Below are 13,487 nucleotides of genomic sequence, written 5' to 3'. Positions count from 1 at the left end.
ACATGTTTGCGCTTATGACCAAAATTGTCTCCCAGGTATCTCAACTCTCATTATCTTTGCAATCTATTCTAGCCCAAAACCATTCCAAATGCATGTATCCCTCTGATTACACTTTCATTTCATCCAAGAATTTAAACTACTTCATAACTCACACGACAAGGCTCTAAGCCCTAAATTCTTCTGTGAAGCTCACTGCCACCCTACCATTTTCCACTTTTTCTAATAAAAAAAAAAGAACCACCACCCCCAAACACTACCATTTTGAATAATTGCCTGTTTATCTGCCCAGATAGCTCTATAGAATCAATTTTATTGATAATATCCCTGTTGGTACCTTGAAGATAGTAGGCAAGTATATTCCTATGAAATAGCAGCAAATATTCATCATGTTTCAGATCCATCTAATTCCTCAATGGGAAGGAATGTGTTTTTCAATTGTTTTTAAGTGTCTCTGATAATAAGGGACATTTAGAAAGAGGTCTTTGGCAATTTGACTGTCGAGGTGTTATTAGTCAGGAAGTTACTATGGCACTAAAATAGTCAGGTCTTTCAGAAGGAAAGGAACACCCAAATATTGTGGTGCCAGAACAACTTCCTACATGAGTGATTGCATGGATTTTAACCTTTACTGGTTCATTAGTCAATAATTGAGATTTTTTTTGTCTTGGCATAGCAAAATTACATAAAGTTCAAATAAACACTCAATATAAAATGATAACTGAGTTCTAATAGTTTCACACACATAACCTTCACATCTCAAGGCAAAGCTGTTTTATGTTGTTGAAATGTTATTATCAAATAATGACAAGTCTGGAATGTTGGTATTCACTCATTGCAGAATTCGACGATAACTGTGTGGTAAGAGGAACAATGCAAATTATGTGCCTTAGGGAATGAAAACTAGAACAGTAAGAAGAGTGAGGAAGTGGGAAACAACATGGATAGCAAAAGTTTGCAAAAAGGGAAAAGTTATGCAGACTAATAAATACAAAAAAGTGGAATAATGCAATTCAACAGAGAGCTAGGATCTCAGCTGCACAAGCAGAGGGCAAAGAAATTCAATTTAAGGAACTCATCAGCATGCTATAAAGCAGCACTGATGGAAAATTGAAAGTCATTCCATGCAGAGAAGTAGATACAGAAAAGGTAGGAAGAAATGGAATTCAAACATCTCAAGTTCTACACAAGGTCAGAAGGGCCAAAATGTGCTCATGCCAGACCAAATTTCACATCACAGCAACCTTTTTCAGTCCCATGGTACAAATCAGCATCAGACCTCGATGCTCCAGCCATCCTGTGAAGGAGGGCTGTCCATAAACTGCAACTTGGCCTCAGGTGGCAGCTCCTGAGGTACTGCCAAAATATTGCCCCTTGACTTCACTCTATCAAAGATCTTTACAATAACCTCTAAATATCTCTTATCAGAGACATTTAAAAAGGAGTTGAAATGGAGCTTAATATTTAAAAAATATATTATTACAAAGAAAAATATTTAATTGATACAAATTTATTGTAATTAACAATCACGTTTCAAGAAAATGAGCTACGTCCATTGACCCTTCTGATCAGCATTAAGCTAAGTGGAAAATGCAGCTGGCCATCGAGTTCAGTATGACTCAGAGCTCAAAGTCAAGTTCAGCAGTAGAGCAGCAGGTCAGATGAGCTGGCATCTAACCTTCAACACTTTCTCAACTTTCATCTTGAATGTGTAGGTGTGAAAGTCAGAAACATGAATGTGTAGCTTTGAAATGGTAAATGCAAAAACTGTGAGCCAAAGAGGAGAATAATGTGGCATTGTATTTCATAAGACAAAGGATGAAAGACCATAAAAATAGGAACATGCTCCGTGCGTGCAATTTGCTGCATGATTTCTTATTCTCTGTTCTGTCAGCTGTTAAATTGTTAAATAGATGAAAACACTAATCATGAAGGCTCACTTGTAACTACTGACATGAACTAATTGGTGAAAAAGTAGCATCTACCTGTGAGAGATTTTCCAGCCCGAAGAGGAGGACTAATAACCTGGAATAATTTCTGGAAAATAATTAGGAGAAAAGCCAATATGTTATATGAAACTCTGTGATTTCACAAGACAACATGGCTTAACATAACTGTTAAAGTTTGAAATTCGTTATTTAACAAATCAACAGGCAAATAAAAATAGGATCAATAGTTTCCATACTTCAATGCAGAGGAAAGATTGAAAGATCCAAGGTGAATAATTAGCTTTGTCTCCAGGTAATGTAAAAGCTTGGCCTGTACTTCCTAGGATTGTTATAAAGCTGTTCAAGTAAAAGAGTACATAACTACAGACCAATAACTATAAAGCTTTTTTAAATTATAATTTTATTAAGATCACCCCATGATTAAGTAAGTGATTCCAGTGCTCACACCTATTTAGTGCTTTTGATTTGGACAGCATATGCTGATAAACAGAATAATGCCCAATAGTTAATTAGGTGCACAGACTAAAGCATGAAACACACAATATTTATTTTCTGCAGTAACAGGAACTACCTTCCAGCCTACTACACTTGCTCACTCTTTCTTGCATCCTCTCCAAGTTCCTGTTCCTAAATAAATATTACTCTTCCTTTGATCTTCACAAGCAGAAAGTTGTTCCTAATTATGTCACTGATTTTCTCAAGGTAACCTATCTTGGCTTGGACTTCATGGCATTTTATGCAGTTTATTAATGAGGTTTATAGAACACTCAGAATTTTTACAACATTGCATTTACACAAGGCAAAAGGCAAAAGATTTGAAAACATAAACCATTGAGGTGAGATAAGAAACCATCACCTATCTTGCTTTTTATCACATAATTGTTATTTTCAAATAAATACATTTGATCACAAACAACATCATCATAGCTTAATCTTATAAGTTTAATATTAAGATTAAGGTTGGTTGAATCCACGCATGCAGAATCCGCGGATAAGGAGAGCCAACCGTACCTCTGCTCAATTTAGGAGACTGAACTAAAGAAACTTTAGCAAAGAATCACAGTATTTTAAGGCTGTGTAATAAAAGCAAGGCTCCATTTTGTTTCTTTCCTTCAAAAGACCATCAGGCAAGACGAAACAATTATCTAGAAGGCAACTAATGCCTATACAGTTCAGAAGAACCTTGTCAGAGCTATGACCAACCTGTGCTATTTCCTTGTTATTGCCTCAAAGTATTATTTACTCATTATGAGGTGATAAGGGCAGAGGGGTGGAAAAACATCTCTACTAAAGGAGATGTAAGGTGCTCCTTTCCTCTGCTTGCCTGCAAGTCGCTATTGTGCAAGGTATATCACCGGCTTAGCCCACGATCAGACTCATGTGAAGCCACGAAAGCAAGTGGTGGATGGTCATATGAGCAGCTGGTGCATATCACAAGTCTTGGTTATACGACCACTGACGCCAGGCAGCCAAACTCTAAAGAGTATTGATAATGACTGGGGTCACCCACCTTGTAAAGACACCGCCTGGAAGAAAGCAATATCAAACCACTTCCGTAGAAAAATCTGCCAAAAACAATCATGGTCATGGATAGAGGATCATGATCCCCCACATCATATGACACGGCACATAATGATGATGATGAGGTAATAATATATCTCAAGAGAAGAGCGTAACTGCCCTCCTGAATAAATCTTTCTAGGAATGAGTTATCAGACTTTTGTGTCCGAAGTTTCTAAAAGATATTCCCAGTAGTCAGTCATGTGGAATGCCAGCTACTTTACTGAAAGGCTAAAAGTTAGCAATGACTAAGTGATCAGTGATTTCATCTGCTTTGATAGTCCAAGCAAGATCAAAATAATTTCGGCATTAAACAATACATCTAATATATAGCTGATAAAATCTTTCAGCCATTATATCTGCTGTCATCTCACAGCAGTCAATGTAAACACACTGCAGATTATTCTGTCATAAGGATATTAACAGCTTCAGACTTCCTAGTATTGTCATGTGATCTATTGCCAATAAGAGGGAAAGATGATATATCTGACTGATTTTACTGTGTCATACTGATAACCAGTGGGTCTAATATATAATAGCCAAAGTAGTTTTCAGTGCTGATCCAGTTTAGTCAAATGTTTCATACATCAACTTGGCATTTTTTCACCATTGCAATTTTACACAGTGTGACAAATCCCTTTTTTCCCCAAGAAATTGTGGTGAGTCACCTAGAACCACTGTAGCTCATGTTAATAAAGAAGTCCCACAATGTTGGTAGCTAGGGGACTCCATTGTCAATAATGATCAGTAATCTGGACTACTTATGAATGACCATAAACTAAAAGATATTTGTAAAAACCCAAATGTTCCACCAATGCCCTTCAGTGAGAAAGTCTATCAACCTTAATTAATCTAACTGACATGTGCTCAAGATCTAGCAAACGGTTGACTCTTAAATGGCCCAAAAAACACTTTGTTGAAGGAAAAGATTAGACAAAGAAAGTAAACTGTGATATCCAATCACACATGGCGGGAGACACATATTTTCCATACAGAATAACTTGGGGGTTAGGTGCATGTGATGGGAATGTACAGATCATGTGCCTTTTGCCTTTAACATGCAAGACTTACCTCCATTGGAGTGATGTAGTCATTCATTCCTCTATTGTATACATAGATCATGGCATCATAGAGAGAATGTTCCCAGCACATATGGACCACCTACAACAAATGCACACGTATACATAGTCAAAAATTGTCCAAAAGGGCTTCATGTCAATCATTTCAGAAATTTAAGGTTTCTCTTTGGATTCAGTATCAAACCTCTGGAGAATAGACTTTTCTATTTTCTATAGACTATATAGAAATATGACTGTGCAGCGTACTTAACAACATTGAACAGGATAAAGGGTTTCGGACTGAAATGTCAACAATATTTCCATCCGTAAATGCTGCCTTGCCCGTTGAGTTCTCCCATCACTTTGTGTGTGTTGCTCAAGATTTCCAGCATCTGCTGAATCTCTTTTGTTATCTATTCCCTAAGGTGAATTAGAAAAGCTGAGCTACCCGCGAGCTTGTAATGCTAGATTGAGTTCAAACCAAATCATCAACAATGACACAATAGTGGTTGGCCTCATTAACAAGGATGAAGAGACAGCATACAGAAACGAAGTAGAGTGGTTTGTAGAATGATGCAAGTGCAAAAATTTCAATCTCAACATGGACAAGACGAAAGAGATGATTCTACAGCTTAGGAAGCTCTAGGCCATATATGTCAAACTCAAGGCCCGCGGGCCAAATCCGGCCCGCGGTGGAATTATCTTTGGCCCGCAAGATAATATCTAATTACTATTAAAGCTGGCCCCAGTAATCGAAGCGCCTATGGCGTATGATATGGCTAATGCTGAGTTTATTCATGTACCAGGTTTTCAGGGTTTTTAGTGTTTATTCGGTAGTCTTGCTCGGCAGTCTTCTTCATAAGAAACGGAATTTGTAAAGTGAAACACTTTGTAGTTATAGCAGAGACTGAGACACATGAGAGCAGGCTGAAAAAACGGAGGCAACGAAAGCTGCGTTCGCACGCGTCCGACTGATCCGGCCTGCATGAAGCTGCATTTTGCTCAATCCGGCCCATGACCTAAAATGAGTTTGACAAGCTACCACTCTTCACTTCACATAACTGACTCCTCCATGGTGAGAATTAGGAACACCAATTTTCTGGGAGTGTGCATAACAGACCTGGTCCATCAAAGCACAGCAGCATCTCCATTTTCTGAGGATACTGAGGCAAGTGAGTAAACAAAGCTCCACCACCTCAGCCCCCATTCTAACCAATTTTTACAAGAGCACCATTGAGAGTGTCCTAAACAGCTGCATCACTCTCTGGTACAGGAATTGTAAGGCATCTGACTGCAAGATGTAACAAAGGATTGCAAGGATTGCTAAAAGAATCATCAAGTCCCACTTCCACTCATTTGAGATACTTATCAAAAGTGCTGCATACACAGGGCCCTTAGCATTGTCATTAATCCCTCCCATTGCCACTGATCCCTTGCATCTTTCCAACAATCTCATTGACCCACTTACCATTAAGCAAGAGGTACCATAGCATTAGGAGAAAGACTGTTAGGAAACAGCTTTCTCCCCCATGGCGTGAGCTTACTGAACTCCCTGACACCACCTAGGATCATCACATATGAAGCACCAGTAGCATTATACTGTACTTTTTAAATTTGTGTTGGAAATACATTATTTATTAATTTATTTGTGGTGATATTACTTTGTGTTATGTGTGCGAGTCATAGGTACAGTGCTGTGCAACTTGGTCCAGAGAAACATTTTTTTTTGGTGGTATACATGTATACGGTGGAGTGACAATAAAATTGAACTTCAAAAAATAACATCGCAAGCTCTGATCAGTGAAGAATACAGTAAAAAGAACAATATAAACAAAAATGAACTTGTTGCCATAAACATGTAACTTTGTAACATCAGCTGCCTGAATAATATTATAAGAACAAGGCCATGTGATGTCTTACTTTTTGCAAAAAAGGCAGGAACAGACTTGTCAGTCATTAGCCCAGACATATTGCTGAAAATGTAGCAGTAGCTTAACGATAGGAGAAATACACTGAAATTAGAGCCCTAAGAGTAATCTAGCATGCAAAGAAATAATTTATATTAACAGAAACAAAAAACAAAAAGATGAATTCACCTGTTGAATGTCCAAGCTAGTGATGTCCATATGTACAATACATGCTTCAACGTTCTCCATCATATCCCTGTCCTGAAAGTGGATGAGCAAATCCTTCATCACCTGTGGTGTGATGCTTGTTAGCTTGTCATTTAAAATATAGGGTTCTAGGCATTCAAGAAAAACTCCTTTTGCCACTGAGATCTCACTTAGTCTATTGTAGATTTGGCCAAATAGAAGGTCTCTGTAACAAAAGAAAAGTTACGGTAATTTATTTTACTATTAAAATTAATTTATATAATATGCATGATGTACATTATCTATAAAACTACATGAAGTAAACAGAAGGACAAGACTACAGTAAAATGGGGGATTTCTGGATTTGATAACACAAAAAAAATTACAAAACTGAAGACAACTATCTTCAGATTAATACTAATGGACAGAAAGAACTATCCAGCACTAACCCCAGTTTCCAGCAATTGGTCCACAACTTTGCAGGTCACAGCTCAAGGACATAGTCTAGGACAAGCTCTTCCGGCGCCGACCTGAGCGGCAGCCTTTTCCAGCTGCTCCCGAGAAGCAGTTTCAGCAACAGGTTACTATCGATGCAATGCTCCTCAGACAGGATGAAGAGGTCAATACTCCCCAATGCCATTAGGCTTTACAATTCAACCGCCAGGACTTAAGAACTTTTTAAAAGCTATTATTAATGCTTTTTGAGATAGTGATTTAGATGCATATCATATTTTTTACTGAGTTAAGTATTGTATGTTATTAGTTTTGCTACAACAAGTGTATGGGACATTGGAAAAAAAGTTGAATTTCCCCATGGGGATGAATAAAGTATCTATCTATCTATCTAACTATAATGAGTATTTCTTCTTCAAGCACCCTTTGAGACAGTAATTGGGAGACCTTACCACTTTCCAAATGAAAATATACTAACAATTAATTATATCCACGAACACTAATTTTTGAACCTTCACATAACGAAGACAACATGTCCTTTATTTTAACTGTGCCATTCATTTTTATACACCCCAGTCAGGTGGATACACTCTTCAGCTTTTTCTATTCCAAAGTAACCCATTTTATCAAATACTTGTTCATACCTACAATTTTACCGTGCTGGCAATATCTTAGTAAAATTCCTCTATATATAATAACTACCTTTGGATTCAAGGCTGTTCAGCTCATTCCCTACCCATCTCTACTACTGCAATCCATCCCCAATGCTCTGCACCTTTGCAGTGTTCAAAGGATTTGAAAGCTGAAACTGATTGCTTTTGCTTAAAAAAAAGCGTTATCTATCTTGAATACAATGATTTAAGATCTTAAAGCTTTTTTTTGAAATTATGGATAGGTGTGAGTGGAGTGATCTTCCTCTCTTAACCCAACCTAACATGTGCGGGTAGGTTAACTGGGCACATGAGAATTACCCCTTAGTGTAGGTGACGAGCAAAATAATCCAAGTTCTTTCAGAATGCTGAATGAGAAGGGCTGGAAAAAGTGTGCTGTGGACCAACAGCAGGATAGTAAAACATGATAACGAAATGAAAAGCGGACATATTTTCCTCACTATTTAAAATGCACAAATCACATGAATAGAGAGAAACTGTTATCAAAATTTATAGCACAGAACAGCATGTTCCAAACCCAGAAAGCCAAAACCTACAAGTGATTCATCATTGAACAGCAGGTACACAGCTGTTGGCTTTCTCTTCAGACGATCTTGTGTGAGATGCCAGCATTTTCTATTTTTACATTAATCAATATTTTTTCTCAAAAAAGACAGGAAGAACGTGAAGAAAAAGCAAGCTTTTGGAGGATGGAGTGGAGGTGCTCGACAAAGCAGTCCCTCAACTTACGTGGTGTCGCACCAATGTAGAGGAGGTCACATCAGAAGCACGAGATACAATAGAAAACCCTAACAGATTTGTAGCTGAAGCCAAAAGAAGAATTTCACGGAGGGCAATCATTTTAATTCCAATCCCCATTCAGCCATAGCCTCCTCTTTTAACAGAAGCTATTCTCAGCGTGGAGGAGCAACACCTCATATTCCATCTAGGGAGCCTCCAGTCTGATAGCATGAACATCAATTTCTCCTTTTATTTTCTCCCCCACTCATCCTTGTCTCTTATTTCCCACTCTAGGCTCTTACCTCTTTTCCCTCACCTGCCCATCACCTACCCCTGGTGCTGCTGCTCCTGCCTTTTCTCCCATGGTCCCTTCTCCCCTCCTATCAGAATCTACGTCAGGTCTCATGATATATGGAATGGGAGATTTGGAAACCGCTTCGTCGAGCACCTACACTCCGTCCGCTAGAACAAGTGGGATCTCCCAGTGGCTTCCCATTTTAATTCCACTTCCCATTCCCATTCTGATATGTCCATCCATGGCGTCCTCCACTGTCGAGATGAGGCCACAATTAAGATAGAGGAGGGATGACCAACCTATGGCGCATGCGTCAAAAGTGGCGCATTGGATGATTAGAAATGGCGCATTGCACCCTAGTGATAATAATAAAAAAAGTAAGCCTACTCATGCAAAAAGTATTAACCAAAAACCGATTTGTAGAAAAAAAATCTGTAACAGGAATTCAAGTAACTTAGAGCTAGAAATGGGTTTTAATGAGAATAAATCTAAAACTTAGCAATTATTTTTAGCGATTTTATTATTTCGTGCACATCTTTTGGTGAATGTTATCTTCCTTCACATTAACCTGTTTTCAATTTTTAAAAAATGGTCAATGAGTCAAACTAGGAAAGAAGGACTTTTATTCTGCAGATGTTCCATAACTGTTCAATATACGTTTGATACTTGTTTGATCCTGAGGCGCCAGGCGTCTGCACCAGCGGTGTGTCGCCGATTTTTGCCAGTCAGTTTACAACTGACATTTGTGCGCTACAGAGTTCTGCTTTGTTCGTCCTTTGTGAACTTTTGCAGTTTTGTACTTTTTCGAAAATTAAGCCTTGTTTTTACATTCAGTTACCCATCACAGTGCAAATGAAAAGCAGAAAGAGACAGTAAGTGTGAATTCAATGAACAATGGGAAAATGAGTTCTTATTTATAGCGGGTCCGTCAGGAAAACCATTGTGCATTGTTTGTGAAAACACTTTCTCAAAGACACAATCTTAATAGACACTATAAAACACAACATCACACTGAAATAAAAGGAAAACTGAAGCTAGTACTTGGGTCTGAGTTACAGAAAGAATATGCGATTAAGAGAAAGGAAGAAATCAAAAAAAGACAAAATATATTTCTTAAAAGAAGTTGTGAAAGTTTGGCGATGTCAGAAGCGTCCTACAAAATTGCTTTAGTGTTGGCCAAAAAACAGAGATCTTTCTCTGATAGAGAAGAAATTAAGCCTTGTCTCCAAATATTTGCAAGATGTCTTGGTGGTAAAAATATCGAAAGGAAAGTAGACAAAATTGCTCTGTCAAAGCAAACAGTTACAAGACATATCAAAGAACTCTGTCATGATGTATCTGAGCAACTGAAAGACCTTGTCCATGCTTGAACTTCCTATTCTTTAGCTTTGGACAAAATGTGATGTAGCCCAGTTAAGCATTTTTATAAGGGGTATTGATGATAATTTTAGCATCTTTGAAGAACTTAGCGGTCTTGAGTTGCTTTATGGAAAAACAAGAGGATCAGATATATTTGACAAAGTAAAATCATGCCTAGAAAATCTACAACTAGATTCTAGTAAACTCATTGGTGTTTGTACTGACAGAGCGCCGGCAATGATAGGTAAAGCCACTGGGACAACAACTTTGCTTGGAAACTTTTTAGGTCGTCCTCTACTAAAATATTACTGCAATTATACACCAAGAGTCGGTATGTGGAAAAACTTTAAATTCGCAGCATATTACATTACTGGTTGTGAAATGCACGAATAAAATTAGAGCAAGAGGATTAAACAGACAAGAATTCAGAGAATATTGTGAAATGTTAGATTTGGGATATGGCGATCTCGTCCTTCACTGTGAGGTGCACTGGCTTTCCAGAGGACAGAGACTGAGTAGATTTAGAAACTGAAAAATACTGTTCATAATTTTCTAGAAGAGAAAAATGAACTGCCTGAGGAAAGAGCCCTTTTTTGTGATAACAATTGGCTATTTGATTTAGCATTTTTAGTTGATGTTACCAGCCATCTCAATGATCTAAATTTGAAACTCCAGGGCAAGAACAAATTGTTTCCTAGCTTAGTAAATGATATCAATGCATTCAAGATGAAGTTAAAACTGTTCACCTCTCAGTTAGAAAATGAGGATTTGAGCCAGTTTCCGCACTTAAAAGAGCAGAGTGAATGTGCTGAAGATAATGGCAATTTTACAAAATATATTGAAAAAAAATCAGGTTATTGCAAGAGTCATTTGGAAGTCATTTTCATGATTTTGCTAAAGAAGAAGACTGCATACTTGCATTTATAAACCCATTTTCATTTAGTGAACAAAAAATCATGAAGATGCCTAGTAACATACAAATGAAACTTATTGACTTGAAAACAAATTCATTACTGAAGATGAAATTTGATGAGCTTCTCTCAGTCCCAAATGCTGCTGACATGATTAATTTCTGGCGATCATTACCCCATGAACAGTTTCCAGAAGTAAGAAAATTTGCCCAGAGTTATATCTGTCATTTCAGAACTACGTACAGATGTGAACAAGCATTTTCAGCCATAAAATTGATTAAAAATAAAACAAAGTCGCGATTGACTGATTCAAATTTGAAGAGTTCTCTGCTGCTCTCAGTAACTAATTTAACTCCAAACATTAAAAGCTTGGTGAAATCAAAACAGACTCAAAAGTCTCATTAAGGTAAGTAATTTTATTTTGTTTTTATATTAAATCAATATATCATGTAAAATGCTAAATATATCTACATTAACATATTTTTAAAAGAATTGAATGGGGGTACAAGAGCTGTATGGTGCATCTGAACTCGTGAGTGAAAAAATTGATGTATAGAATGTAAAAGGTTGGCCACCCCTGGGTTAAAGGAACAACACCTTATATACCATTTGGGTAGCCTCCAAACTGATGACATGAACATAGATTTCTCAAACTTCCAGTAATGCCTCCCATTCACCCCCACCATCTGCCACCGCATCCCATCCCCTTATCCATCCTCACCTATCTCCTTGCCCACCCATCGCCTCCTCCTGGTACTCCTCCCTGCTTTTCTTTCTTCCATGGCCTCCACCTCTTCCACCAAATTCCCAGCTCTTTACTTCAGCCTTCCACCTCCAGGTTTCACCTAACACCTTGTGTTTCTCTCTCCCTTTCTCTCACCTCTTAAATCTACTTCCTAGCTTCTTTCCTACAGTCCCATCAAAGGGTTTCCACCCAAAATGTTGACTGTACTCTTTTCCATAGATGCTGCCTGGCCTCCTGAGTTCCTCTAGCATTTTGTGTGTGTTGTTGGAATACAAGCACACAGTTCTCCAACAGTGGCAACACAAGATATATCAAGTGATGAGAAAGGCATATTCTGTGGAGTATTGTGCACAGTTCTAGTCATCTACCAATGTGAAGGATGTCATTATTGTGGAAAGAATATAGAGAAGATTCACAAAAGATGTTATCAGGACTGCAGGACTTGAGTTACAAGGACCACTGCATAAACTGGGGTTTTTAATCCTACTGGAACATACAAGGCAGAGTCATGGCCTTATACTGGCATATAAAACCAGGAGATACATAGATAAGGTGAATGGTCAGAGTCAATTTCCCAGGGTAGGGGAGTCCAAAACTAGAGGGCACAAGTTTAAGAAGATTTAAAGGTGACCTGAGGGGCATGTTTTTTCCAGACAGATGGTAGAGGGTATATAGAAAAAGCTGCCAGAGAAAGTAGAAGAGGCAAGTGCAATCACAAAGTTTACAACGCATTTAAGCTGCTACAAGAGTGAGTCAGAGGGCCAATCACAGGCAAATGGGACAAGCATGGATGAGCTAAGATTAAAGATCTGTTTGATAAAACCATACGATCATAAGACATAGGAGCAGAATTCCATACTATGTAACTCCAGAACATACTAAGTAAACTAGGTCAGCACTATCTGGCATGCAGAAGAATGAGAGGTGACTGTGGAGCTTGTTAAGAGTATAAACAAGGTGACTAGCCTTGCTGTGGAGTCTAAAAGCAGGGGTTGCAAGAGTACCCCCTTTATGAATGAGAAAATATGAAACCTCTTCACTCAAAGGGTAGTGAACATATAGAATTCACTCTCCCCAAAGATTGTGGAGATTCAGTAATTGAAATTACTGAACATAAATATCAATTGATTTCTGGATCCAGTACTCCGACACACTCAGGATCTAGGTCAGGGTTTCTCAACCGGTGTTTCATGGAACCCTAGGGTTCCACAAGAGGTCACTAGGGGTTCCACATGAGATCATGATAAAAAAAAACATTGTTTTGTAAACTCTGCACATTGTTCGATGATAGCAACTGCATTGGTGGACATTGACTGAGCAGCCCCATTAGCAATCTCATTAGAGGTCTCTTGGCCCAATATGGCAGTGCGCAGTAGGACCATGTGTACTTGCTTGAGTCCACTCTCAGCTTTTAACACGACATAGGGGATGCCATTCAAAGTTGGGGAGGACGGTAGGCTGATGGTGAGCACTGTATTGCCTGAAGGGGAGGACAGTAGGCTGATAATGGTGAGCACTGTATTGCCTGAAGGGGAGGACAGTAGGCTGATAATGGTGAGCGCTGTATTGCCCGAAGGGGAGGACAGTAGGCTGATAATTGGTGAGCGCTGTATTGCCCGAAAGGGAGGACAGTAGGCTGATAATGGTGAGCGCTGTATTGCCCAAAGAGGAGGACA

The 13,487-nt window shown here is 38.5% G+C and overlaps 1 protein-coding gene across 3 annotated transcripts in view; it reads right to left on the bottom strand.

Annotated features, from left to right (window-relative positions):
• vps8 (VPS8 subunit of CORVET complex) overlaps positions 1 to 13,487 on the bottom strand; it is a 618,230-nt gene that overhangs the window by 498,672 nt on the left and 106,071 nt on the right. For all 3 annotated transcript variants that reach the window (XM_073046772.1, XM_073046773.1, XM_073046774.1), the window contains exons 21-23: positions 6,661 to 6,883; positions 4,578 to 4,667; positions 1,983 to 2,034 (exon numbers count right to left, since the gene is read on the bottom strand). In XM_073046772.1, the coding sequence (XP_072902873.1) occupies positions 1,983 to 2,034; positions 4,578 to 4,667; positions 6,661 to 6,883 (365 nt within the window). The remainder of the gene's footprint in view (positions 1 to 1,982; positions 2,035 to 4,577; positions 4,668 to 6,660; positions 6,884 to 13,487) is intronic.

Source organism: Hemitrygon akajei, chromosome 5 (genome assembly GCF_048418815.1).
Source record: "Hemitrygon akajei chromosome 5, sHemAka1.3, whole genome shotgun sequence".
NCBI lineage: Eukaryota > Metazoa > Chordata > Chondrichthyes > Myliobatiformes > Dasyatidae > Hemitrygon > Hemitrygon akajei.
The sequence above is the reverse complement of the archived record's forward strand: the minus strand, read 5'-3'. Positions and strand labels throughout refer to the sequence as shown.